This window comes from Protopterus annectens, chromosome 4.part0 (genome assembly GCF_019279795.1).
Source record: "Protopterus annectens isolate FY-2018-M chromosome 4.part0, PAN1.0, whole genome shotgun sequence".
Taxonomy (NCBI): Eukaryota; Metazoa; Chordata; order Ceratodontiformes; family Protopteridae; genus Protopterus; species Protopterus annectens.
Window position 1 is genome coordinate 230735039 of NC_056733.1, and position 24987 is coordinate 230760025.

Below are 24987 nucleotides of genomic sequence, written 5' to 3' on the forward strand. Positions count from 1 at the left end.
TCATGCAATCCCAAATAAAACCAAGACCCTCTCCACCAAGGGCAGGCGTCCTGTCTGGTGGACCCCAGCCATAAACAAATTGTATAACAAAAGAAGGAAGCTACTGCACGACAGAGCAAAATCCCATAAAGAGAAGGCATCTCTGATTAGCACTAGCAGAAAGCTACGTTCTCTCATAAAAACATCAAAGGCCAACTTTGAGAGAAAAATCGCTATGGACACTAAAGATAACCACAAGGCCTTCTTCAGCTATGTTAGAAACCTGGGCGGAAACCCCCAGATATGTTCAGAGTTAGTTCACAATGACAAAAAATACACTGAACCCACAGATATTGCCAACATTCTGGCAGACAGGTTCAGTGCAAATTTCTCCCCTCCCTCACCCCCAAAAGAAGAAATACTCATCCCAGCTGAATGTAACCTCCCTGTCATCTCAGATGTCCAGGTGAGAACCGCCCTCAGCAAAGCTAAAAACACAGCTTCAATGGGACCCGACGGTATCCCGGGTTGCGTGCTACGTGAACTCCAAGAGGAGCTAAACCCGCACATAAAAATGCTATTTAACCTTAGCCTTACTACAGGATATGTACCTGAAAACTGGCGTACAGCAACAGTAGTCTCACTCCACAAAGGAGGCACCTCTACTGACCCTGGTAACTACTGCCCCATAAGCTTAACCAGCCTGGTCTGCAAAGCTATGGAAAGAATCATTATGGAACTAATAAACAGAGACATTGGGGACTTACAGACACTTGATCCCACCCAGTTCAGCTTTGTAAAAGGCAGATCCTGCCTTTTAAACCTGGTTGACTTTTTCGAAACAGTCACTAGAGCCATTGACGAGGGCAAAGCAGTCCATACAACCTACCTGGACTTGGCTAAAGCTTTCAACACAATACCCCACTCTAGCATCATAGACAAGCTCAACAGCTTAAATGTAAATCCATATGTCACAAGATGGGTGGCAAACTGGCTAAAGGATAGAACCAATAAAGTCAAAATCGCTGGAGCCATGTCAGACTCAAAGCCAAGTGGTGTCCCACAGGGCTCTGTCCTGGGACCCCTCTTGTTTGGCATTTATTTTTCAGATGTGAAAGCAAACATGGGAGGGTTGTGGCTGACAAGGTTTGCAGATGACTGCAAACTAGGCGCCACAGTCGATACACCAGCTGACACATACATCCTACAGAAAGGCCTCACTGAAACGGACAACTGGTGCCGGAGTCATGGCCTTAAACTAAATGCCAAAAAATGTAGTCATCCCCTTTGGGAAATACAAAGTGCCCACAAATTATCATATAGGCTGTAACCCACTGAGTACGGAAAAAGTAATCAGAGACCTGGGGACCCAAGTCGATAGTGACCTCTCTCATTTGACACCCACGTTGCCAAAGTGGTTAGAAAGACTTTCTACCTTGCCCAACTTATCATGAAGGGATTCACATCCAGATCAAAGGAGGTCATTGTGCCCCTGTAACTCCTCCCTTATCAGGCCCATGATTGAGTACAATGCCCCATTTGGTATGTACCTCACCCGGCACTTGCAACAGCTAGAGAGACCCCAAAAGTACCTCACCAAGAGGATCAAGGGTCTCCAACATATGTCATATGCTGCCAGACTAAAGAAACTCCAACTCTATTCAGTAGCATACCGCCTACTCAGAGGTGATCAGTGCCTGACGTACAAGGCCATGTCCAATCAGGAATTGATGAACATGCTCCACCTCAAAAAATCCAAATCCATCAGAACCACGAGAGCTAAAGATTTGAACCTCAGCACAAATATGAATAGGACATGCTGGAGGGACAGATTCATAACTCAGAGGCTTCCCATACTCTGGAACAGAATCCCAGTTCGTGTTAGGCAGAGCCCCTCACTGGCTCTCTTCAAGAGAAATCTTGACGAGTGGATGGGAGATCGTAGGTTTACCCCAGGGGTCATCTCTGTGTCACTACTAGACAGAGGCACAGTAAACTAATTCTATTATGTAAGGGGGTCTTCACTGTGTCACTACTAGACAGAGGCACAGTATTCTAAATCTATTCTGTACACTTTTGTACCATTACATGGGGTGGCGAAAGCCACATCACTATGGCTAGGCTTATAAATGCCCCAGGGCAGATAGCCTAGTACCAAACTATGAAACTATTATGGTAAGACGTAACTTCTTTATCTGATATTGTTAATCCTCATTCATTCTTTATGCATGGGACAGAGTCCCCAGCTACCTCTATTCCTGGGAGGCTCTCATGGAAGGACATTCCTGAGCACCATAGAACCGAAAGATGCTCTTCCCCTGGAGGCCAAATCCAATTCATAATGATTGATGAAGGTATGAGGCGTAGCCCAAGTTGCAGCTGCACAGATGTCATGTAAAGAAGCTCTGGTATGGAAGGCAGCAGAAGTTGCCACTGACCTTGTTGAATGAGCTTTCATAGTAGTAGGCAATGAGAGATTATGTTGTGTATAAATGAAGGTCACACAGTCCTTCAACCATCTAGCTAATGTGACCTTAGCAACAGGAGATCCTAACCTAGGTCCAGAAAAAGCCAAAAATAACTGGTCAGATTTACGAAAGGACCTAGTCCTGTTTAAGTAAAAACGGATCTGCCTGTGGCTATCTAGGGTATGTAGGCAATACTCTCCTCTGTTTGAATAATTGGGAAAGAAAACTGGCAATTCTATGGCTTGATTAATGGACATTTCAGAGATCACTTTTGGCAGAAAAGATGTATTAGTTTTCAGAAACACACTATATCTATGAAAAAATCAAGTATGGACTCTTGATACATAAAGGTTAAGCTCAGAAATACGTCTGGCAGAAGTAATGGTGACCAAAAACAAGGTTTTCCATGACAAATGCTTGAGGTCGCAAGAAGAGGCTGGTTCGAAAGGTGGCATTGTCAGAGCTTGTAGAACTAATAAATCCCATGGTTGAATAGGTTCTCTAAAAGGTGGCTTCAGATGACTCACACCTTTTATGAAGGTCTTGCACAATTTGTGGGACATGAGGAGTCTTGGACACCCTCATGAAAATTAGAAATTGCAGCCAAATGAACTCTAATGGTAGAGGCCGATAGACCTGATTGAAAAAGGTCGGCCAGATAGTCTAGTATTATTGACACTGGTGCGGACAAGGAATCTACTTGTTTATCTTTTAGCCAACAGGTAAATCTTTTCCACTTGCTCAGATAAGTAATTCTAGTGGAAGACTTATGAGATGCAATGAGAATGTCATGTACTGATAACGAAAGATCATTCTGCCTGGCAATCAAGGGAATTGGAGTAGCCAAGCCGTGAGCTTCAGGCTGTTCAAGTTGGGATGAATCAGGTTCTGTTGATGTGAGATCAACTCCGGGGTTGGATGGAGATTCCATGGTTGATCTAGTAGGTGAGGCAAAAGGAAGGGGAACCAAATCTGTCAAGGCCAATATGGTGCTATGAGGATCACCTTGCTCTTCAACCGACGGGCTTTCTTCAGAAACTGGGGAATGAGGGGGAAAGGCTGGGAATGTGTAAAGAAGATCCCGAGGGTCAATCGTGGACTAGAGCGTCCCTAGGTGACTATCCCGGAGGGGGAATCAGGGCGAAGTAGTTGCTGCATTTGTAGTTGGTCGGGGATGCAAAGAGGTTGCAGCAAGGACGGCCCCAGCGGTGGAAGATCTCCACCGCTATCAAGAGATTCAGGGACCACTCGGGAGGTTGAAGAATGCACCTGCTGAGTCTGTCTGCTATCATGATGGAACTCCCAGGAATGTGCGTTGCTAGAAGAAAATGGTTGGTAGCCATCGCCCATTGCCATATCCTCATGGCCTCTCGACAAAGGGGGTAAGATTTGGTTCCACCTTGCTTGTTGGTGTACCAGACCACCGCCATGTTGTCTGACTGAATCGCAATTGTCCGAGACGGCAGCAGGGGATGGAATGCTTGCAACACCAGACAAACTGCCCTCAGCTCTAGAACATTTATATGCAGATGGGCCTCCAGTTCGGACCAAGTGCCTTGGACTGTCTGTCCCTGACATAGCCACCCCCACCCCATCAGGGAGGCGTCCGTGGTCACTGTGGCCTTGGGTTGCTGGGGGGGAGACCATTGTGACAGATTGTGTGTCATCCACCAATTTAAATCCTGTTTGCACCTGTGGGTTACTCAAATCATGGCTGAGAGAGGATGCTGAAAAGGATACCATTGGGTGAGCAGTAGCCATTGTAGAAGCCTCATGTGAAACTTGGCCAGGGGGACAATGGTGATGGAGACTGCCATGGAACCCAACAGCTGTAGAACCGAGTGAGCCGTGGATTTCTCCCTTGAAAGGATTGGAATCAGTTGTTGCTTTATCCTTAAAATTCTGTGCTCTGGAATAGCAGCTCTGCAGTTCTGTGTCCAAGATAACCCCTATGAATTCTGTCAAATGAGATGGGGTGAGATTGGATTTTTGCCATTTTATGGTTATGCCAAGTATTTGAGCAGCAAGGAGAGACTATGCCAGGGCTTCCTCCAGTAGATGTCTGGTGGGGGTGGAAAAGAGCCAGTCGTCTAGGTATGGAAACACCTGGAATTCTTAAAGTTACAAGTGAGCTGTGACAACTGCCATGCACTTTGTGAACACTCTGGGAGCTGTAGAGAGTCCAAAGGGCAGTACTCTGAACTGGTAGTGACTGGCTCCCGCAAGGAAGCGAAGAAATCTTCTTGAAGGCCTGTCCACTTTTATATGATAGTACGCATCTTGAAGATCTAATAGAGCACATCCAATTGTCTTTTTCCAAAATTGGGAGGATAGACTGTATTGTGACCATTCGGAATTTTTGTACTCTTTCAAACTTGTTCAATACACTGAGATCCAAAATTGGTCTCCAGTCCCCGGTTTTCTTTGGCACCAAAAATAGTCTTGAGTAGAATCCGGAGCCTATCTGGTCTGGAGTGACTATTTGGATGACTATCTTTCTTAGCAGCTTTTCTATCTCTAGTGCTGCTTCTTCCCTTTGACGGGGTGGAACATCGGGAAGGTTTTTTGAAAGGACAGGAGAAAGATCGAAGGGAATATGATAACCTCTGGTTATAATCATTTGTACCCAAGAATTGGTGGTGATGGTTAGCCATGCAGAAGGGTACAAGGAGAAACTTCCCCCGACAACCTCCAGAGGAAAGGAGTTGGGCCGCTCTTCATGAGCACTGGTAGGACTGGCCAGGGAAAGAATCCCTGGAACCCTGGTTACGCGGACCACCTCTGCGCCAAAAGGAGAGTCTTCGCTGTGAGTTTCCCCCTCTGCCTCTAGGGGAGAACTCTGTCTGTGTGTCTGTCACAGAAAGGACCCTGAGATTTCTTGAACCATATCTTTCCACTCTTTTGGTTTTGGGAGAAAGCACGTTGAGGGGAAGAATAACGGACACCTACGGCAGAAAGGGTCTCACCGTCCTGTTCACATCTGGCCAGTGTGCTTTTAACTTTGGGTCCAAACAACGAGGAGGCCTCAATGGGAGCTGTAAGAAAGGAAGCCTTAAAGGGTTCCGCAAAATTGCACAAGCGCATCCAGGTGTGTCGACTCAAGACCACAGCTGAACCTGCTGCTCTAGCTGCTCCTTCTGATGCGTGACATATCAGCCGAATAGAGGAGTTCGATACTGACTCAATGGTGGCCAACTGAGAGGCCACTTTGTCATGGACCTCATCAGACACGGCACCAGCCAAGGTTTCAGAGAGCTCAGAAATCAGATCCCTTTGAAGCCTGGTAAAGTGTGCCATATAATTCAGGGACCTGATAGCAAATGTCGCTGATGCAAAGGTGTACTTCCCTATCCTGTCCAGGGCCCGGGACTCTGTTAGGTGGATGGACAGGCTGGCTTTCTTCTGCCAGTTCCTTTTTTGTTGTGGCCACCACCACCAAAGCATCCACAGGAAGACATTTTGACCAATGGGGATTCGTAGCAGAAGAGGACAAAATCTTATCTGGCCTCCAGGGAATAGCTTTGCTGGTATCAGGAGCCTTCCAAGCATGCTGCACGATAAGCCGGACAAGTTCATCAGCAGGTGGAGTAACCCAGGAGGTAGGGGGCTGGGCATGAAAGGCTTGCAGGAACACAGATTCCACAGAGGTCGGATTAGAGGACTGCCAGTCACCTCTCTGTTTCAGGATTTCGAGGATATCACCAAAGGATACATCAGAGGGTGACCAAGGGGATCCTTCCCCCTCATCAAAATCTGTGTCTTCAGTGAGGGACTCCTCTGTGGAATATGTGCTTCCTCTTGCATAAACTTTTCCAGTGGACTTCCTCAGTGGGAAAAGCTGGAGAAGACAGTGGAAAAGGGGTTTCCTGTGGGACTATGTCCTGAGGCCCTTGCACCCGGTGTCCGCTTGGTGTGACTTGTGAAACCAGTGTACCAGAGGAGGGCAGAGGGATAGTCAGTCCAGTATCGCCAGCAGCAGCGAACGCCTTCTCCATCAGTTGGAAGGCTGGTCCACCTGAGAGGAGTGAATGTATAGGACAGGGGTCACCCCTCCCCTAAGTGCTCAGCCTGCCGACCGGGAGTCCCTGGATGGCTGTGGAGCAGCCAACTATGCATGTCACAACTGACATCCTGGGTCATAGCAAAACTTTCCTGCCACGAAGGCAACTGCGGTAACTTAGTGAAATCCACAAAGGGAACCGCAGAAGGGGAAGACTGTGCTATATCCATGGACTTCAAAGGCAATGAAGGAGGAGAATAAAAAGGGGTCTTTGGAGACAGGTGATCACCTCCCAAGGAAGGACAGTTCCTGAGGGGTGGGATACCTCTGGCCAAGAGCACCTGATCCACAAGACGCAGCACACTGTGTTCAGAAAGGCTTCTAGTGGACCTCACGGAGACTGAGGGAGAAACAGGCCTGTCCACAGAAGAGGCAAACTTGGTGCCCATCTCACCAGTCCGCACCGAGAACAACGGTGCAGAGAGAGACTGGACTACGGGTGTCTGCATCGAAGAAGTCATCGGTGCCGAAGTCATGGTCTGCAGCTGGAACCGACAAAACTGGAGTCAACAATAAAGGCATCTGTTCAGAGTACGATGTCGGAGTTGACGTGGTCAAGGTCTGCACCGATTGAACGGCCGGTGCCGATACAGTGGTAATAGTCTGAACTGAGGAGCCCCTCGGTGCCGATATAGTGAAGGCTGCAGGAGAAGACGGAGCCGAGATCACTAAAGGAGCCGAAGGCCTCGGTGCCAAAGGTCTAGGCACTGAAAGCACCGGGGCTGACTGAGTGAGCTCCGGAGCCGAAACTGTAGCCTTTTTAGGTTTTGGTTGGTGGGAGTCCCCAGCCAGGGACGAAGGCAAAGATTTAGCCTTGGTAGGAACATCCAAGATTTTCTTATGGGCTCTAGGAGGGGTTGAGGCCTCCGACCCAGAAATAGCCTCTGAAAAGGGTGACTTAAGAAGTCCCTTCAGCAACAGCTTGTTTTTCCTTTCCAACAAAGTTCTATTTGAAAAGTTTTCACAAATAGTACAGGGCGGGTCAACAGACAAGTGGGATGTCCCCAAACAATAAACGCACAGAGAGTGCATCAGAAGTAGGCAGTTTGTGTCCACAATCAGAACACCGTTTAAACCCCGGACTATCTTTCTTATCTGCCATGACAGCAAATTAAATAGCAGAAAAGGGTACCAGCAATGGTACAAAAGAATACCCGAAGGTATGAGAAAAAAGGGAAGGATTACCAATGATGGTAAGGGGAGAATAACCTTGTGGTAAAAAGGTAGAGAAAAGAGAAGAAAAACCTGAAGAAAATATGGTCGCTAGATGCGATAGGGTAAGAGACAACGAAATAGAAAGTTTTCTGACAGAAAGGTAATATGAATGACTATTAAACAACAAATAACTGTACTTAGCTCAAGAGAAGCAGCTTGACACGACCGAATGGCAATACAGCAAACAAAATCTGAGGTAACAGGGAGAGGGGGATTGTGGGTAAGAGTTTAGCTCGAGAGTTTGAAGCTGACGTGAGCTTGGAAAATGGCCGGCTCGGTTCCGAGGTCGGAACCAATACCCATGCGTAAGGAATGAATGAGGATTAAAAATATTAGATTAAACTTTATGCTGCCAAACAGGAAGAAGGAAAAAAAGTGTGATGGAGTGTGAAAAGTTTTTAAAGTTATTGATCAACTGCTGCTTTTTTAATGTTCCATTTCCCAGATGTGTACACAAGCCTCAATTCCCACTTCCCCGAAGCTTAACTAGAGGTAAGAAAATCATTAAAAAGAACTGAGAAAATTAGTTTACTCCATTTACTTAATTTATAAAATATAGTCACTGTTGTGCAGAAGGAATATGCAGTTAATATGAGTACAAAATAACCACAAAATACAATCAGATAAAACTGAAGTTATTAATAGAGAAATATTAATACATGTTCAATTTGCACTTTGACAGTTTGGTGATTTTTACTAATGTTAGTATTTTGCCCAGGTATATAAAATTTCAATGAGGATATTAAAAATAAGAAAAGAAATGCAAGCACACCTTGCTTCAGGTATCAACTGTGTAGTAGCTCTAAATGTCTTACATTTTAAGAGCTATACAATGGTTCATATATTCCTATACTTTTTCTCTTACTCACAGCATTACAGAAGCTAAAGTTTCACATACTGCTAAGAATTACGATAAAACTCCTTTGATTATAACCCACTAGTTATCCGGTCTCAGTCTTCACTTTCCAGGTGAATTTGCCAGATATTGCTTGAACAGATACCACATGCATACCTGTTAGAGTGAGAAATCTGGACAAAGCCATCAATAATGGGGGGACAAAGGCCCAAAAATAGGGACACTTTTTAAATATTGCTCTTACAAACTTAGAAATTTGATAGAATGACAGGTTTTGCATTAGCATGAATTTTCTGAATGATACGAAGTCTGAAACTCAAATGCCTTATTATTTTCTGACTTTAACCCTCAATGATTTACCAGTGCATTTGCTAGAAAACCACAATTTTATGCGTATTAAACTAAAAATATGGGGCTAAACTCTGGACATTGTGAAAATCTGTACAGTTGAGAGGTAGACCACATGGGTTATCAGCAGAGACATAATCACAATCCTCTGTGTTATGAACTGCTTCAAAAGATTAATGTGGCACCTCTCTCCTCTTGATTAGGCCACTAGCATAACAATGTTATTAGTCTTACAGTCCAAAGTTAAACTATCAACTACAAGTTGTATCTAGAAGCATAAATACCAAATGTCACTGTATTCTATATCTTCCTCAGTTAAATAAGAAATGACTTGTTCCTGCAACTGTATTTACAACAATATAAAACAATTACTTCCTGTCCAATTTGTACAAACAGAAATCAAGAAAAAAAATATTACCTGAAATGTTTCTCTTTCAAGCCGAACAATAACCCCCGTTGTCTCGGGATCCAGCTGAACGAGCTCTCCCCATTCGTGCTGTCCGCCTACATCTACACCAGATGCAGTCTCTGAGCACAACTGTAAGTCCCTTGGAAGCACTTTCAGCTAAACAAAATATATCAAATTGAAAAGCTATAAAGACTTACGGAAAAGATTTCTTTACAGAACAAATCACAACATAATTCCTGTATAATAATAACCTGATATAGTTGCTCCTCAGGGTACAATGAGATAGGAAATAATGGAATATATGACAAAAGTCTGAAAACACAGAGAATCACTTACTACTACTATTTGTAATTCCACACATGCTGTCCAAACACTGTTGCAATAATACAGTTTTGTGATGAAATTTTAACAACTGCATTGCTAATTTGATTTATAATTTTTGCCGTGTTGCTTTGATGGTGTTCATTTCAGTTACTTTAATACAAAAATTCCTTTAAATGCACATTACCTAAATTTGAACAATAACTCCAATTCTAATTAGTCAGTCTAAAATGATCAAGCAACATTCAAAAGATAAAAAACTGAAGCCAGTATCTAAATAATTGTATGCAGTTCAGTATCACTGTATAATACTCACAAAGAGATACAAACTAAATTTGTGGGAGAAAATGCCACACTGCAAGATAGTATACGCTTCCAAACCCTGCACTGCTAGAAGTTGAGAATTACAAACTTATTTTAATGCTTCCTGAGCTAACTTCAGCTGTCATGCTCAGGTATCAAGTCCATGAAGGCTGAAAAGCTTAAAGCTCTGAAGGATGGAAGAAGCTGGGGAGAATGGGAACAACAGCTTGCAGATAGTCAATGAAAACACATGAGCAGCTATATTTATTCTTGCTAAATACTGGATCCTTTAGGATTCAATACTCTGAAAGAGCACCACTAAATGGCACAAAATGTCAGAAAATGACGACTCCAACAGCAATTTGACCAAACTTTACAGATAAATTATAAATCACCTAGTAAGTACAACATAAAAAATATAAACGTTGCTGTCTAACTTAATAGAAATTCGTAAGACCCTCTCAGATCAGCAAGGGTCCAGATCTAATGCTTCAACAGGTAATTCCTGAAGTTCCTATTGAAACTGAAAAACAGGCACCTGTTCAAACTCAAGATATTTTAAAGAAGCTCATCCAGAAGATTCATAAAAAGAAATTATGTACTCGCTATAACATTCCATCATCATCTTCTTTCGGCTTTTCCTGGTTAGGGGTCGCCACAGCGGATCACCTGTCCGCTCATGAATGGCAGTGGAGTTTTATGGTGCCGAGTTGCCAGCCCGGTGCCCAACCTTCCACAGAAGGCACACACATGCACGCACTCATGCCTAGGGCCAGTTTAGAGTGTCCAATCCATCTACAGCATGTCTTTGGGATGTGGGAGGAAACCGGAGCACCCGGAGGAAACCCACACGACCACAGGGAGGACATGCAGACTCCACACAGAAGGCACCCCAGCCAAGGATCGAACTGGAGAACCTCTTGTTCTGAGGTGACAACGCTAACCGCTGCACCACCGCGGACAAACCAAAAAAGCACTATTTCCCGCCAAAAAATTCTCCTAGGTTAACAATAACAAAACTACAAAGAGCGAGACAAAAATCGATTTACATAGAAAACACAAACTAGTGACTTGTTATGCTTCGCAACAAACTGCCTAGTTTTGCACACTTCCTTTAATAAAAATGAGATGTGATGGACAACCCAGTTAAGGAAACGGGTGGCACTTAATGTTCACAATGTTAGCAACTGCACTATGGGGCATTGTGACTGATGGTTGTGAACCTTCCAGACATCTTTAAGTGGAAGAGATACTGAATTCCAGATAAACAACTAGGCCACACTGCCGTTAAGCAGTAGACTAAAAACTTGCAGTCTTACAGGGCAAGCACTTGTGAAACGTTAACATTCTTTAGAAGCTGCTGTACAGCAAAAACAAGAGAAACCCTACCAGACTCCGATATGTGAAAAGCACGTTTCTAATAATCCAAACGTATTGACTGTACGTGTAACATTCCATCTGTGTTGTCTACTTTCATTCAACCTCAACGAATGGGGTCTCAGATCTATGGTTGAATTAGACTCTGCTGTTATTACAGCTTGCAGAAACCTTAAAGCTCTCGAGCTCTCCCTTACCCGTAAAGCATTGCTGCCTTGTCACCTAAGATTATATCTATAGCTTTAGAGACTCTGATAGACCATGATACAGCCAGATATATATGTACATATATATCGATATTCACACATGTAGAACTTGAGTTATCGTCTAATTAGAAAAACATATTAGCCAACGCGTGCCTTAGAGAGATCAGTCTTCGACATCAAGAGACATACACTGTGTCCTCATGTGTGTCCTGCCAAGGAAGGGCATCAATAAAATAAAAAAGGGCTGGGGGTTGGAAGGAGGGGAGTTGGGCTGAATGAAAATAGACAACACAGATGCAACGTTATGGTACATAACTTATTTATTTGATGATGTCAATTTTCATTCATCCTCAACAAATGGGACAGAGTCCTCAGCTGGCTACCGGGTGAACCCTAAGGAAGGACATGTTGGAGAACAGCTGAGCGAAATGCAGACCTGCTCCTTGAAACCATACCTAATTTGTAGTGATTGATAAACGTGTGCAGATTTGACCACGTAGCAGCTGCACAAATGTCGTCCATAGAAGCCCTGGGCTGGAAAACCATGATGCCACTACAGACCTAGTAGAATGGGTCTTAACTGTTTTTTTGTAGAGGAACATTCAACTGTGTACAAGCCAAGCTAATGGATTCTGTTATTCACTTGGTTATTGTCACCTGTTTCACTGGCTGTCTCAATTTATGGTGTGCAAGAGATAAAAAGCTTGTCTGACTTTCTGAAATCTTTAGCCCAATGTAAATAGTAGTGGAACTGTCTATGGACATCCAGTGAAAGGAGTTAGGAATTCTCCTTTGTTACTGTAGTCTGGAAAAAATACTGGTAGGATGATGGCCTGATTAATACTGGATTCTGACACTACCTTCAGAAGAAAGGAAGCATTGGGACGTAAAGAAACTCTGTCCTTAAGAATGATGAGGTAAGGGGGGTTTTGAGGAAAATGCTTGAATTTCTGAAACTCTGCTGACTGAGGTTAGGGCTACTAGAAAGGTATTCTTCCAAGAAAGGAACTTCAAGTCATACCTGGCTGCTGATTCACAGGGGGAGGGGGGGATTAGAGCTTGGAAATTAGAAGTTATGTACCTACCATAATGTTCCATGTTAGTTGTCTTCTCTCGCTTTCTTTCTTGCTGGATGGGTTCGGAGCCGATCCTCGGCTCCGACTTGGCACTTGCTAAGCTCGAGAGCTAATTTTACCAGCTCGAGGCAACCCTATATCCCATGATGCAAGGCGGAGACTACCCAGATCTCGTTTGGTAGCTAAAGAAATAGTAATATTTTCTTTCAACTGAAGAGGAGGAAGAAAAATAACAATACTAAATAACATCATAATCCTCTAGAAAGGATCAACCTAATCTAGTGACACTAGAAGTTGAACAGCTAGAAAAGGGAATAACCTCTTAATAGAAGATGCATAATCTTCCCGGTCTGACCAGGCTAGGGGGATGGAGGGCGGGACGCAAGAAAGAAGGCGAGAGAAGACAACTAACATGGAACGTTATGGTAGGTACATAACCTTCTAAATGTTAAGTTGTCAATTTCGCCTTCGTTCTTGCTGGATGGGACCGCGTCCCTAGCACCTCTATCCTGGGTGGCTCAATGGAACAGACTCTTGAGAACGGTGGAACCAAAATTCGCTCTGTCTCTGGAGGCCAAGTCTAATTAGTAATGTGAAACAAAGGTATGAGGAGAGGCCCATGTGGCTGCTGCGCAAATAGTGTCTATTGGAAGTCTAGCTTGAAAAGCTGTAGTTGTAGCTAGAGCTCTGGTAGAATGGGCTTTTGGCTTAGAAATCAACTCTTTGCCTCTGAGCTGATAAATGTAAGTGATCACAGAAGACAGCCATCTAGATAAAGTTACCTTGGAAACTGGAAGGCCTTTCCGGTTCTCTGCACAGGATAGAAACAGTTGATCAGATTTCCTAAAAAGTTTAGTTTTGTCCAGATAATATCTGAGCTGGCGGTGAACATCAAGACAATGTAACTTCTGTTCCGCTCTATCAGAATAATTCGGGAAAAACACTGGAAGATCAATGGATTGATTTAGGTTCGTCTACAATGCCACTTTTGGTAAGAAAGACGGATTAGTCCTTAGAGATACCCTATATTTGTGGAATATTAAATAGGGAGGACGAATGCAGAGAGCATGAAGCTCAGATACTCTCCTGGCAGAAGTAATGGCGACTAGAAAAAGTGTCTTCCAAGAAAGAAATTTCAAAGAACAGGCAGCTGCAGGTTCGAAAGGGGGAAGAATCAAGGATGTTAAAATTAAATTTAGATCCCACTGTGGTGGGGGGTCTCTAATCGGAGGTTTCAGTAAAAAGATACCTCGAAGGAATGCCTTGCAAAGTTTATGTGACATAATGTTGTGGTCCAAAAGGCCTATATGAAAATTTGAAATGGCTGCCAGTTGAACTTGGAAGAAGAGGATCCTGAATGAAAAATCTCAGCTAGGAAGTCCAATACCGAATTAATTGGAGCAGTATAGGGGTCTATGTTCCTAGCTTTTGCCCAGAAGGAGAAACGTCGCCATTTACTAGTGTAAATCTTTCTGGTTTAGGGAAGCTACTATGATATCCCGGACGGGATTTGAAATCATAGGAAGCCTGGTTAAGGATGGAAGTGGAGCAACCAAGCAGTGAGGTTGAGAGAAGGTATGGATTGGTGCAGCTGCCCCGACTGGTGGGTCAGAAGATCTGGAAAGTACAGTTTTGTACCTATCATAAATGTAGATGTCCGATAGGTATGCATCTGCAGTCATAACATATGGGTTGTCCTGCCTCAGGCAGCCCTTCGGTCGGCCGGATTCCAAAGTCTGTGTCTGGCCTCGGCTGATGTCGCACTTTCCCCGACGTCAGAGCTTCTGGGGTATAAAGGCATCAGCCGACGCCATTTTCCTCAGTGTTTCTTGCCCCAGATGCCAGGTGCCCTCTAGGAAGGCTAAACTTGGATAAATGTTGAAAATTCCAAACAGTAGCAAACAATATATATATATATATATATATATATATATATATATATATATATATACATATATACATACATATATACATACAAACAAATACACCATAATAGATTCCCCAGCTATATAAGGGGTAAGCACCCTAGGAGTACCACAGAGGGGAAGGAGGGTGGGTAATCCTGACTGCAGATGCATACCTATCGGACATCTACATTTATGGTAGGTACAAAACTGTACTATGTCCTTCAAGGATGCATCTGCAGTCATAACATATGGGTAGAATACCATAGCCAAACTGGGGGAGGAGGTACTAAGATAAGGATGGTGTAGTTAAGATCCCCTGTAAAACTGCAGTTGCAAAACCTGCTCGGGATCTGGAGTATAAAGGTAGATTGTAATGCTTGGCAAATGTATGCACGGAGCTCCAAGTAGCAGCTTCTAAAATGTCCTTGGTAGCCACCCTCGTAGGAAAGCTGTAGTGGTGGCTGTGGCTCTTGTGGAGTGAGGCCTGATATTTTCAGGAGCTGTCTTTCCATGAAAAGAGTAGCAAAAACAAATGCAATTTCCTACCCATTTTGAAATTGTCTGTTTGGAAATTGCTTTTCCTTGCACTCCAGTTGCATATGCTACAAAAAGTTGGTCAGTTTTTCTGCTGGTTTTAGTTCTGTCCAGATAGTAGCGTAGTTGTCTGTGTACATCCAAGGTGTGCAAAAGTTTTTCCCCCCTGTTCTGTGGGTTAGGGAAGAACGTAGGCAAATGGATAGCTTGGTTCAAGGATACCCTGGATACCACCTTTGGCATGAAAGTAGGATTGGTTCTCAGAGACACTCTATCCTGGTGAAAAATAAGGAAAGGCTGCACTGCCATTAATGCCTGTAACTCAGATACTCTTCTTGCTGAAGTGATTGCCAGAAGGAAAGCAGTTTTCCAAGATAAGAACTGTAAGTCTGCTGATGCTGCTGGTTCAAAAGGGGCTAATGTTAATTTTTCCAGCACAAAATTGAGATCCCATGCAGGCAGAGGGGGTCTCCTTGGAGGTTTTACATTTTTGATCCCTCTTAAAAATTGTCTTAGGAGAGGGTGAGAGAAGGTAGGTGGATCCATGTTGTACTCTGCTGAAATTGCTGAAGCATGAATCTTAATGGAGGAATAGGACAGGCCATTGTGGAACAGTTCTGCTAAATATTCTAGGATGTGTGCTAGGTTTGCCAGTGTGGTATTTGTACCCTTTGATGCGCTCCAAATGAGGAATCTCTTCCATTTAGCTGAGTATGTCTTCCTTGTGGAGGGTCTACGAGCCTCCAGGATAATGTCCTTGACCCTCTGAGATAAAACAGTTTTGTTTTAAGCAATTTTCCAGGCAGTTAGCTGCAGTGTTTTCAAGTTTGGATGCAGGGTCTTGAAGTTGTTCTGCGTTAGAAGAAGAGGCCATAGGGGTAGAGGCCATGAGTTCGCCAGAGAAATGGTTCTCAGTAGCGGGTACCAGTGCTGCCTTGGCCAGTCTGGAGCTATTAGTATCGCCTTTGGCTGTTCCTCCCTGATCTTCAGTAGAACTTTGTACATCAATGGGAGAAGTGGAAAAGCATACACTGTTAGGGCATTCCAGCTGAAAGAGAGTCAGTCCACCCTCCAGGCTTGTGGGTGGTATACTCTTGAGCAGAATTTCTTCAGTTGGTGGTTGAGTGGGGAGGCGAACAGGTCTATCTCTGGCATTCCCCATTTGCTTGTTATGATTTTGAAGATGTCTGGATGCAGCATCCATTCGTGAGCATCCGTGGTAGTTCTGCTTAGGCTGTCTGCTAGTGAATTCTCTTTTCCGGGTACGAATTTGGCCTGCAGCTGGATGTTGAGATTCAGGCCTAGGTTCCACAGATCCATTGCCATCCGGCATAGAGGGTAGGGATGCGTGCCTCCCTGTTTGTTTATCTACCACATGACTGTGGTGTTGTCTGTCCTTATCAGCAGATGTCCTTGCTGGAGGAATGATTTGAATGTCTCGACTGCATGTTTCACTGCCAGCATCTCCTTTAGGTTTATGTGCAAGTTCAGCTGGTCCTGAGACCATAGGCCTTGGATACACTTGTCCTCCATGTGTGCTCCCCATCCTAGGTCTGAGGCGTCCGTGGTGATGGTCTGCCTTGGTTGTGGTTTGTTTAAAGGCAACCCTCTGTTGAACTGGCAGGCCTGAGCCCACCACAGGAATTCCTTTTTCAGGCATGGAATGATTGGTATTCATGGTTTCTAGACTGTGCCTGTGTTGAGACCATACATTCCTTAGGTACCATTGTAATTTTCTCATATGTAGCCTGGCATGCGGGATCAAGATTATGCAGGATGCCATGTAACCCAGGGCCTGCAGGACTTTCCTTGCAGTGAGCTGAGTTTGTCTTGTCAAAGCCATGAAGTAGACTGGTAGTTGCTTTTGTTTTTCTTCTGTGAGAAAAGCCATCTGAGTCATTGTGTCCAGATCCGCACCCAAAAATGTTATCCTTTGGGATGGCACTAGTCTTGACTTCTGGATGTTGACTGTGTATCCCAAGGCCTGTAACAGGTGCATGACATAGGCCAAATCCTTTATTAGTTTTGTCTTGTTGTCCGCTTGTATTAGGCAGTCGTCCAGGTATGGATAGATTTGAATTCCCTGAAGCCTGCAATGTGCAATTACTGATGCCAGGCATTTCGTGAATACTCTGGGCGCAGTAGATAAGCCAAAGGGCAATGCTGAGAATTGATAATGCTCTGATCCTACAAGAAATCTGAGGTGTCTTCTGCAATCTGGTCATATAGGGATGTGCAGGTATGCCTCCTTGAGATCTAGAGTCACCAGCCAAGACTCCTTGCCCAACATGGGAAGAAGTTGCTGTAGGGTCAGCATCTTGAATTTTGGGACAATGAGATATGTGTTTAGTGCGGACAAGTCGGGAATAGGCCTCCATTGGTTTTCTTTTCTTGGTACAAGGAAAAGTCTGGAATAAAATCCTTGGCCTTGTTCCATAGATGGTACCCTTTCTATAGCTTTCATCTGAAGTAAATTGTGGATTTGTCTTAAAGCCTCTGGCTTCTGGTTTGGTGGAAGGTTTGGCATTCCGCTCCTTCTTGGAAAAGTGTGGAAGTGAAACCTGTATCCTTTGTCTATGGTTTGCAATGTCCATTTGTCTTTTGTAATGCAATACCAGTTTTTCGAGAATAAAGACAGCTTTCCGCCCAAGGGTGCTTCCAGTTGTTCCCTGGTAGGCGGAATCAGAGTCAAGTCATTGTGTCTGTCCTGTGGAAGTGGTTGTAGTTGTAGCTGTGGCACTACTCCTCTGGTTGGCAGGCTGCCACTGACGACCCCTGTAGGCACCCTTTGATTGACCTCTGCCTCTTGGGCGTCTATTCCTGCCCCTCTGTGCTCTGGAGGTGTCTGGAAAGGACCAATTCTTTGAAGGCCAGTTTCTGCTGAACCTCGGAGGTTGAACCTGCAGAAAATCCTTTACTGTTTGCACAGATTTTTGCTTTTTCTTCCACTTTCTTTAGAATCTCCTGTGCAGGGGAGCCAAATAAACTTTGTTTCTCCATTGGAGCATCTAGGAGTTTAGCCTTGACATGGTCTGGCAAAGGTTGCTCTTTTAGCCAGGCATGTCTTCGAATTACTGCCCCAGTCACAGCTGATCTAAATGAAGCCTCCAGTGCATCATAGCCACATTTTAAGAAATGATTACTGACCTGCTGAGAGTTGTGTACCAAATCCTGAAGGGACTTTCGGTCTAAAGGTTCAGTAGAAGAAAGCTTTTTATTCAGCTGATCTAACAAATATTCCTGGTACTGTATCATGTGGAATTGACAGTTTAATGCCCTGGCAGAAAGAGTAGCAGATGTATAAACCTTTTTCCCCATCTCTCTAATGCTCTTGACTCTCTTTCAGAGGGTAGGGGTTTTGGCAGTGGCAGCTGCAAAGCCTTTTGGGCCCTGAGATATAGTTTCTGGGTCTGCAGCATGGGCTTTATACAAATGGAAGTGAGAATCCGGGACCCTGTAATATCTGTCAGGTTTTGCAGGGGCCGGGGGAAGAGTCAGGGCAGAACTGACATCATTATATGCATCATCAACTACAGTTAGCACAGGTGGTATGGCTAGAGGCCTATGCTGTGGTAAGTGTAAAAGGTTCTTAATCTTTTCTAGAGTCAGAGAAATCCTGACCCTGCCACTGAAAGTGTTCCCTCATTGAATGCAAAGTTTCCCCAAAAGAAAATTCTTCAGGAGGGGAGGCAGAAGGAAAAGAGTCTTCTGCATCTGAATCCTCATAAGGAGAATATGGCCCTTCCTGATGGTCTGATAAATCAGATCCATCCGAGGAGTAGTCTGAGGAGAGAGGTTCAGGGGGTTCAGTCCTAGGCCTTTTGTCAGGAGGAGGGTGGGAGGCCCTGTCTGGGTGAGGTTGGGAACCCCTAATCATGGATATAAGGTCCTCAGCAAGGCTGAGAATCTGAGAACTTGAGGGAGGTCTCTGAGAAGTAGATTTTGCAGGTAAGGCTTTTGAAATTTTAGCTGCTTTAGCTCTGGAGAAGGCCTTAATAGACATAGAAGCAGGGGGCCTAGCTGCCCCACGTGCAGGAGTAGAAATGTCCAATGGAATGGTGTCGGACAATTCTTGTGCGCTTGCTTCTTCGGTAGGGATTTCTGTAGCCGACGCAGCTGGGGCCTCTCTGGCCTCGGTTGTCGGAGGTATGATTTCGGCAGAAATAAGAACCGGGGACTCGGTTTCAGCTGAAACCGAGACACTCGCGGTAGGCCTAACCGTGGTTTCAGCCGAAACCGCGGGCTGCGAGTGTCGGTCCTTTTCCTTGCGTTTTTTGGCTAAATGTGTAGTCTGAGTCTCCGACGGCATTTTATATGCAAAAGCGGATCCAAAAAACTCTTCTGCAAACTCCGACCGACGTCTAAGAGTCCGTCAGTTGAAGGAGGCACAGGCTAAACAAGCTGATACGTCGTGGTCTGGGCCTAAGCAAGGAAGGCAGTAAGAATGGAAATCCTTATGAGGTATTTGTTAACCACGAGTTAAACAATTATTTACTTTGTCTGACATCGGCTGAGGCAAGAAAGAGTCCCCAACGGGGTACTTAGCTTTTTCAGAAGTCTTCGGTAGCTGAAATCTCTGGATCTGACCGACTGGCACTTGCGAACAGCTTCTGCTTCGGGCACCGCGCGGCAAGAAAGACTGAGGAAAATGGCGTCGGCTGATGCCTTTACACCCCATAAGCTCTGACGTCGGGGAAAGTGCGACATCAGTCGAGGCCAGACCCAGACTTTGGAATCCGGCCGACCGAAGGGCTGCCTGAGGCAGGACAACCCGTATGTTATGACTGCAGATGCATCCTTGAAGGACATCCGGGTCCAGATGCCATGGCTGTACCAAGAGATAACGATGTAGGAACGGAAACCATATCTGTCGAGGCCAATAAGGGGCAATGAGAATCAACTTGGCTCTCAAAGCGGTTGCTTTCTGAATTAGCTGAGGTATCAGCGGAAAAGGGGGAAAAGCATAAAGAAGTCCCCGGGGCCAATCTTGGGTTAGAGCGTCTCTGGGGGGATGGCCTGGAAGGGGGAAGAGAGAAGAAGAAGTCTGAGCATTTGCTGTTTTGAGGTGTAGCGAAAAGGTCGCAGCAAAGAAGGCCCCACTTCTGAAAAATCTCTTCCGTCACTGATTGTTTGAGAGACCACTCGTGAGGCATGAGAATAGCTCTGCTCAATCTGTCCGCTATGATGTTGGATTTTCCGGGGATATGCGTTGCTATCAGAAACCGGTGAGAAGAGATTGCCCAGCCAAAGTCTGAGAGCCTCTCGACACAGTGGATAGGACTTGGTTCCGCCTTGTTTGTTGATATACCACACTACGGACATATTGTCCGTTTGGATTGCAATAGTTCCCAGGGGAAGAGAGTCGTTGAGGGCTTGCAAAGTTAAAAGCACTGCTCTCATCTCCAGGACATTTATGTGCAAATGGTATTCGAAAGGTTGCCAAGTGCCATGGACCATTCTGCCGTGATAATGCCCCCCCCCACCCAATCAGGGAGGCGTCCGATGTAACCGTGGCAACCGGGGCAAGAGGAACAAAACGTCTGCCCTGATGGACTTGAGGGGACGATATCCACCAAGTCAGATGCCTTTTGCAAGTTGGAGTTACTATGATCTCGTGACGCATGGGAAGTTGTTGAAAAGACCATTGGGTGAATAGCATCCATTGTAGAAGACGCATGTAAAAGCAGGCAAGGGGAAGAAGTGTTATGGCGGCCGCCATAAGACCCAATACCTTCAGAGCAAATCTGGCCTGAATTTTGTTGCTGAGAAGAATCACCTGGACGTGTCTTTGAATGTCCAAGATCCTTTGGTCTGTTAACTTTGCTGAAAGTTGTACGGTGTCCAATTTTGCGCCTATAAAAGTAATAGATTGACAAGGCGACAAGGCAGATTTTTCGAAATTTATAGAAATTCCTAGCCCTCTGCAAATGTGAATGGTGTAATCTCTGGCTTGGAGAAGTTGATGCCTGGTGGTGGCAGTGAAGAGCCAGTCGTCTAGATATGGAAACACCTGGAATCCTTGATGTCTCAGGTGAGCCGTAACCACTGCCATACATTTGGTGAACACTCTGGGGGCTGTAGCGAGTCCAAAGAGCAGGGCTCTGAATTGGAAGTGACTGGTCCCCAGCCGAAAGCGGAGAAATCTTCTGGAGCGTCTGTGAAGTTTTATGTGATAGCACGCATCCTGAAGATCTATCGAGCACATCCAATTGTCCTTGCCCAGAAAGGGTAGAATGGACTGAAGCGTGACCATCCGGAATCTTGATTTCTTTACAAACTTGTTTAGTTTGCTCAGATCTAATATTGGTCTCCAGTCCCCTGTCTTTTTTGGAACTAAAAATAACCTTGAGTAGATTCCGGATCCTATTTGGTCTGCTGGGACTGGCTGGATGGCTCTTTTTACTAGCAGTTTTGATATTTCTAGTACTGCTAGTTCCCTTAGACTGGGTGTAACGTCTGGAAGGGTTCCCTTTTGCTGAATTGGGGTTTGAATAAAGGGAATTTTGTAACCCTCGGATATAATCGACTGTACCAATTTGTCTTGAGAAAGGGAAAGCCAGGCTATTGGGTACAGCGATAATTTCCCCCCGACTGACTCCGAAGGCGGACAATCGGGCAACATCTCAGGGATGCTAGAAGGGTTTGTCAGAAAGAGGCTCTCTGCTACCCTGATTCTGCGGACCCCCTCTGCCCCTAGGGCGGAGTATATTATTGTTACCCCCTCTGCCTCTGGGGGTAAACTGACTTCATGCGTCAGGCGTGACTCCTTGAGATTGGTGGAACCACATTTTCCCTCCCTTCTGTCCTTTGGGGTAAGGTCTTGAAGGGATGGAGAAACGGACTCCTACGGCAGAAAGAGTCTTGCCATCTTGTTCGCATCTAGTCAAAGTGTATTTCACTTGAGGTCCGAACAAGGTACCATCAAAGGGGGAGTTTGTGAAGAACGCCTTGAAGGGGTCTGCAAAATTACAAAACCGCATCCAGAACTGACGCCTTAAAGCTACTCCTGTGCCTGCGGCCCTACTCGCTCCATCGGCTGCATAAGAAATGAGCTGCATGGAGGCGTTAACAATGGAGTTAAGGATTCCTAGCTGTGAGCTAATCTTATCCAGAGACCCAGCAGCTGACGGATCCTGTAAAACTTCTCCCAACTCTTTAAGAACATCTCTTTGAAGGCGGGTGAAGTGGCACAAGTAGTTCAGCGATCTCATGGCAAAAGTCGCTGAAGAAAAAATCCGCTTGCCGTACCTGTCCATAGTCCTACAATCCTTGTTAGGAGGATGGACAGGTACTGAAGGATCAGCTAGTTCATTCTTGGTGGCAGCGGCCACCACCATGGCATCAACTGGGACACCCTTTGTTAAATATTGTCTATCTGGTGGGGCCGTAATGAATTTTGAAGGCCTCCTAGGGATAGGTTCCACCGAATCCGGAGCCATCCATGCCTTCCGAGCCACTACCTCCATAAGAGGGTCGAAAGGCGGAGACACCCAGGAGGTGGAGGGTCGAGATCCGAACGCCTCCAGGTATACTGACTCGTCCTCGGAAGGATTAAGGGAGGGCCAGTTCCCCCTCTGCTTAAGGAGTTCAAGGATGTCTGAGAATGAGACATCCTCAGAGGAGGACCTTGGGGATCCCACCGACTCATCCAGGTCAGTATCAGATGTAGTAGACTCAGGGGAGTCTAGATGTTTCCTCTTACATGTCCTCTTACGCGGGGGTTCACCTGACGGATCAGGAGAAGCCTCGGAAAAGGAAGATATTCCCAATGGGGAAACCTGAGGCGTTGGATCTCTGGGTCTGAGAGCAAGAGAGTGGGAAGAGATGTCAGCAGGCACTGCAGTGGGAGGAGCTGATGGAACTGTCCGTTAAGCCCAGGGGCTAGTACACGCCTCATTCACTTCGAAGGCTCCCCCGTCAGAGAGACCAGAAAGTTCCCGCTCTGAAGAGATAGGAACCCCAGGCCTCACCGAGAGGGAAGGCTCAGAGGCAGATGTCGGGGCCGAGCTCACAAACGCCGAAGCTCCGAGAGGGAGAACGGGGTCGGACAAGGGTCCGATGCCACTCGCCCCTTTGGAGCCGACGAGAGAGACCAGACACCCGGATCCCTCCAATGAAGGCCTCAAGGAGGAAATCAGAGCAGAGGAAGACGGAGCCGAAAGGGGTGGTATCGGCTCCGAAGCTACAACGGTGACAGTTCCGAGGAGCTCCGGCTCCGAGCTCTGTAAGAGTGTCGAAGGAGGAATGTTTGGTGGATGTGAAACAGCTACAGTCTGTTGAGACGGGCTATGGAGTATTTGGGCCAATGCCTGAGACTTTAATAGTCTACTCACCACTCTCTCGAGGTCGTGATCAGACAGCCTGGACGACCGAGAAGAACGGCTCCGATGGCTCCGCTCCGAGAGCAGGGGTGATCTCGGAGCCGAACGTATCGACTCTAATGAAGGGGATTGAGATCTCTTTTTAGAGATCGATGGAGCCAACGGAGCCGAGGATACGTCGGCTCCAGCTGGCGCAGACACTGAATGCCTAGATTGGGCCGTATCGGCGCCGGATGGAGCCAATACTGAGACTGCTAAGGTGGAAGGATCGGCTCCGGCCGGAGCCGATCTCGACCCTGGTGAGGGTAAACCAGAAGCAGACGGCTTGGAACTCTCAGCCGAAAGCTTAATAGGTTTCGAGGGCTTCCCCGGCGCCGACTTAGTCGGGGAGCTCTCGGGCTTTAATAAGCCCCTTAAAATCAACTTATTTCTTCGCTCCTGCAGGACTCTTGGGCTGAAGGCATGAGAGATAGCACAAGAGTCCTGCAGGTGCAAAGGTCCCAGGCAATAAACACGAAGTGTGACCGTCTGTCAGAGACATCTTCTGACAGCACGAGTCACACTTCTTGAAGCCTGAGACCTTAGTGTCTTCGACATAACTGTGTCGAGGAAACACAATACACTAACACACACACACAAAAACACCCAATCCAACAATTTAAAATAAACAGGGATAACACACAGTCATACACAAGCAATCCCTGACAGGAAAAAATTTAGGGAGGGGAAGGCCTAAGGCCTAAGTTAGGGAAAGGGGATAAATAACTCGAAAAAAAGGGAACACTAACGGGAATAGGGTTAAAGTAAGCATTAAGGTTAACAAAAAACAAATATATATATATAAATTTAAAGGGGGGTAGACGAAAGTCTTATATCTAGTCACTTACCTGGAGCTGGTAAAAGAAGGCACCTTGTTAGCGAAGCAGCAAACGAGATCTGGGTAGTCTCCGCCTTGCATCATGGGATATAGGGTTGCCTCGAGCTGGTAAAATTAGCTCTCGAGCTTAGGAAGTGCAGAGTGGCTCCGAACCCATCCAGCAAGAATGAAGGCGAGATTGACAACTTAACATCTAAAGTTAAACCCGAAGGGGAAACAGGATCTTTCAAGGGAGGTCTCAGTAGCAGCGTACTTTTTACTTTACAAATTTTTGCTGAGGCTAAGGAAGAATTCAAAACTCCTACATGGAAATTTGAAATTGTTGCCAGCTGCACCTTAATGGTAGATGCACTTGCTCCTTTGTTAAACAACTCCACTAGGAACTGCAGGACTGCATATGTGGGAGCTGTAAAAGGTTCTATATCATTTTGTTCAGCCTACAGGACAAACCTTTTCCACTTACTTTTGTACAACTTTCTAGTAGATGGTTTATAGGATAACAGAATGGAGAGGACTGGGGAAGACAGCATAGATTGCCTGGTTATCACTGGAATTGGAGAAATCATGGAGTTTGAGATTTATCAGATCTGGATGGGTCAATCCTGTTGGATGAGACAGAAGACTTGGAGATGGATCCAGAATTCATGAGGGTAATAGGAGGTGAGGCCACAAGAATGGAAACCACGTTGAGGCAAGTAAGGAGGAATGAGGATACTCTGGTCTTCAATCT

General features: G+C 45.6%; 1 protein-coding gene across 1 annotated transcript in view; it reads right to left on the reverse strand.

Moving 5' to 3' along the window:
* SUPT5H (SPT5 homolog, DSIF elongation factor subunit) overlaps positions 1–24987 on the reverse strand; it is a 1344557-nt gene that overhangs the window by 314954 nt on the left and 1004616 nt on the right. The window contains exon 13 of the mRNA XM_044069729.1: positions 9345–9491. Coding sequence (XP_043925664.1) covers positions 9345–9491 — 147 coding nt within the window. The remainder of the gene's footprint in view (positions 1–9344; positions 9492–24987) is intronic.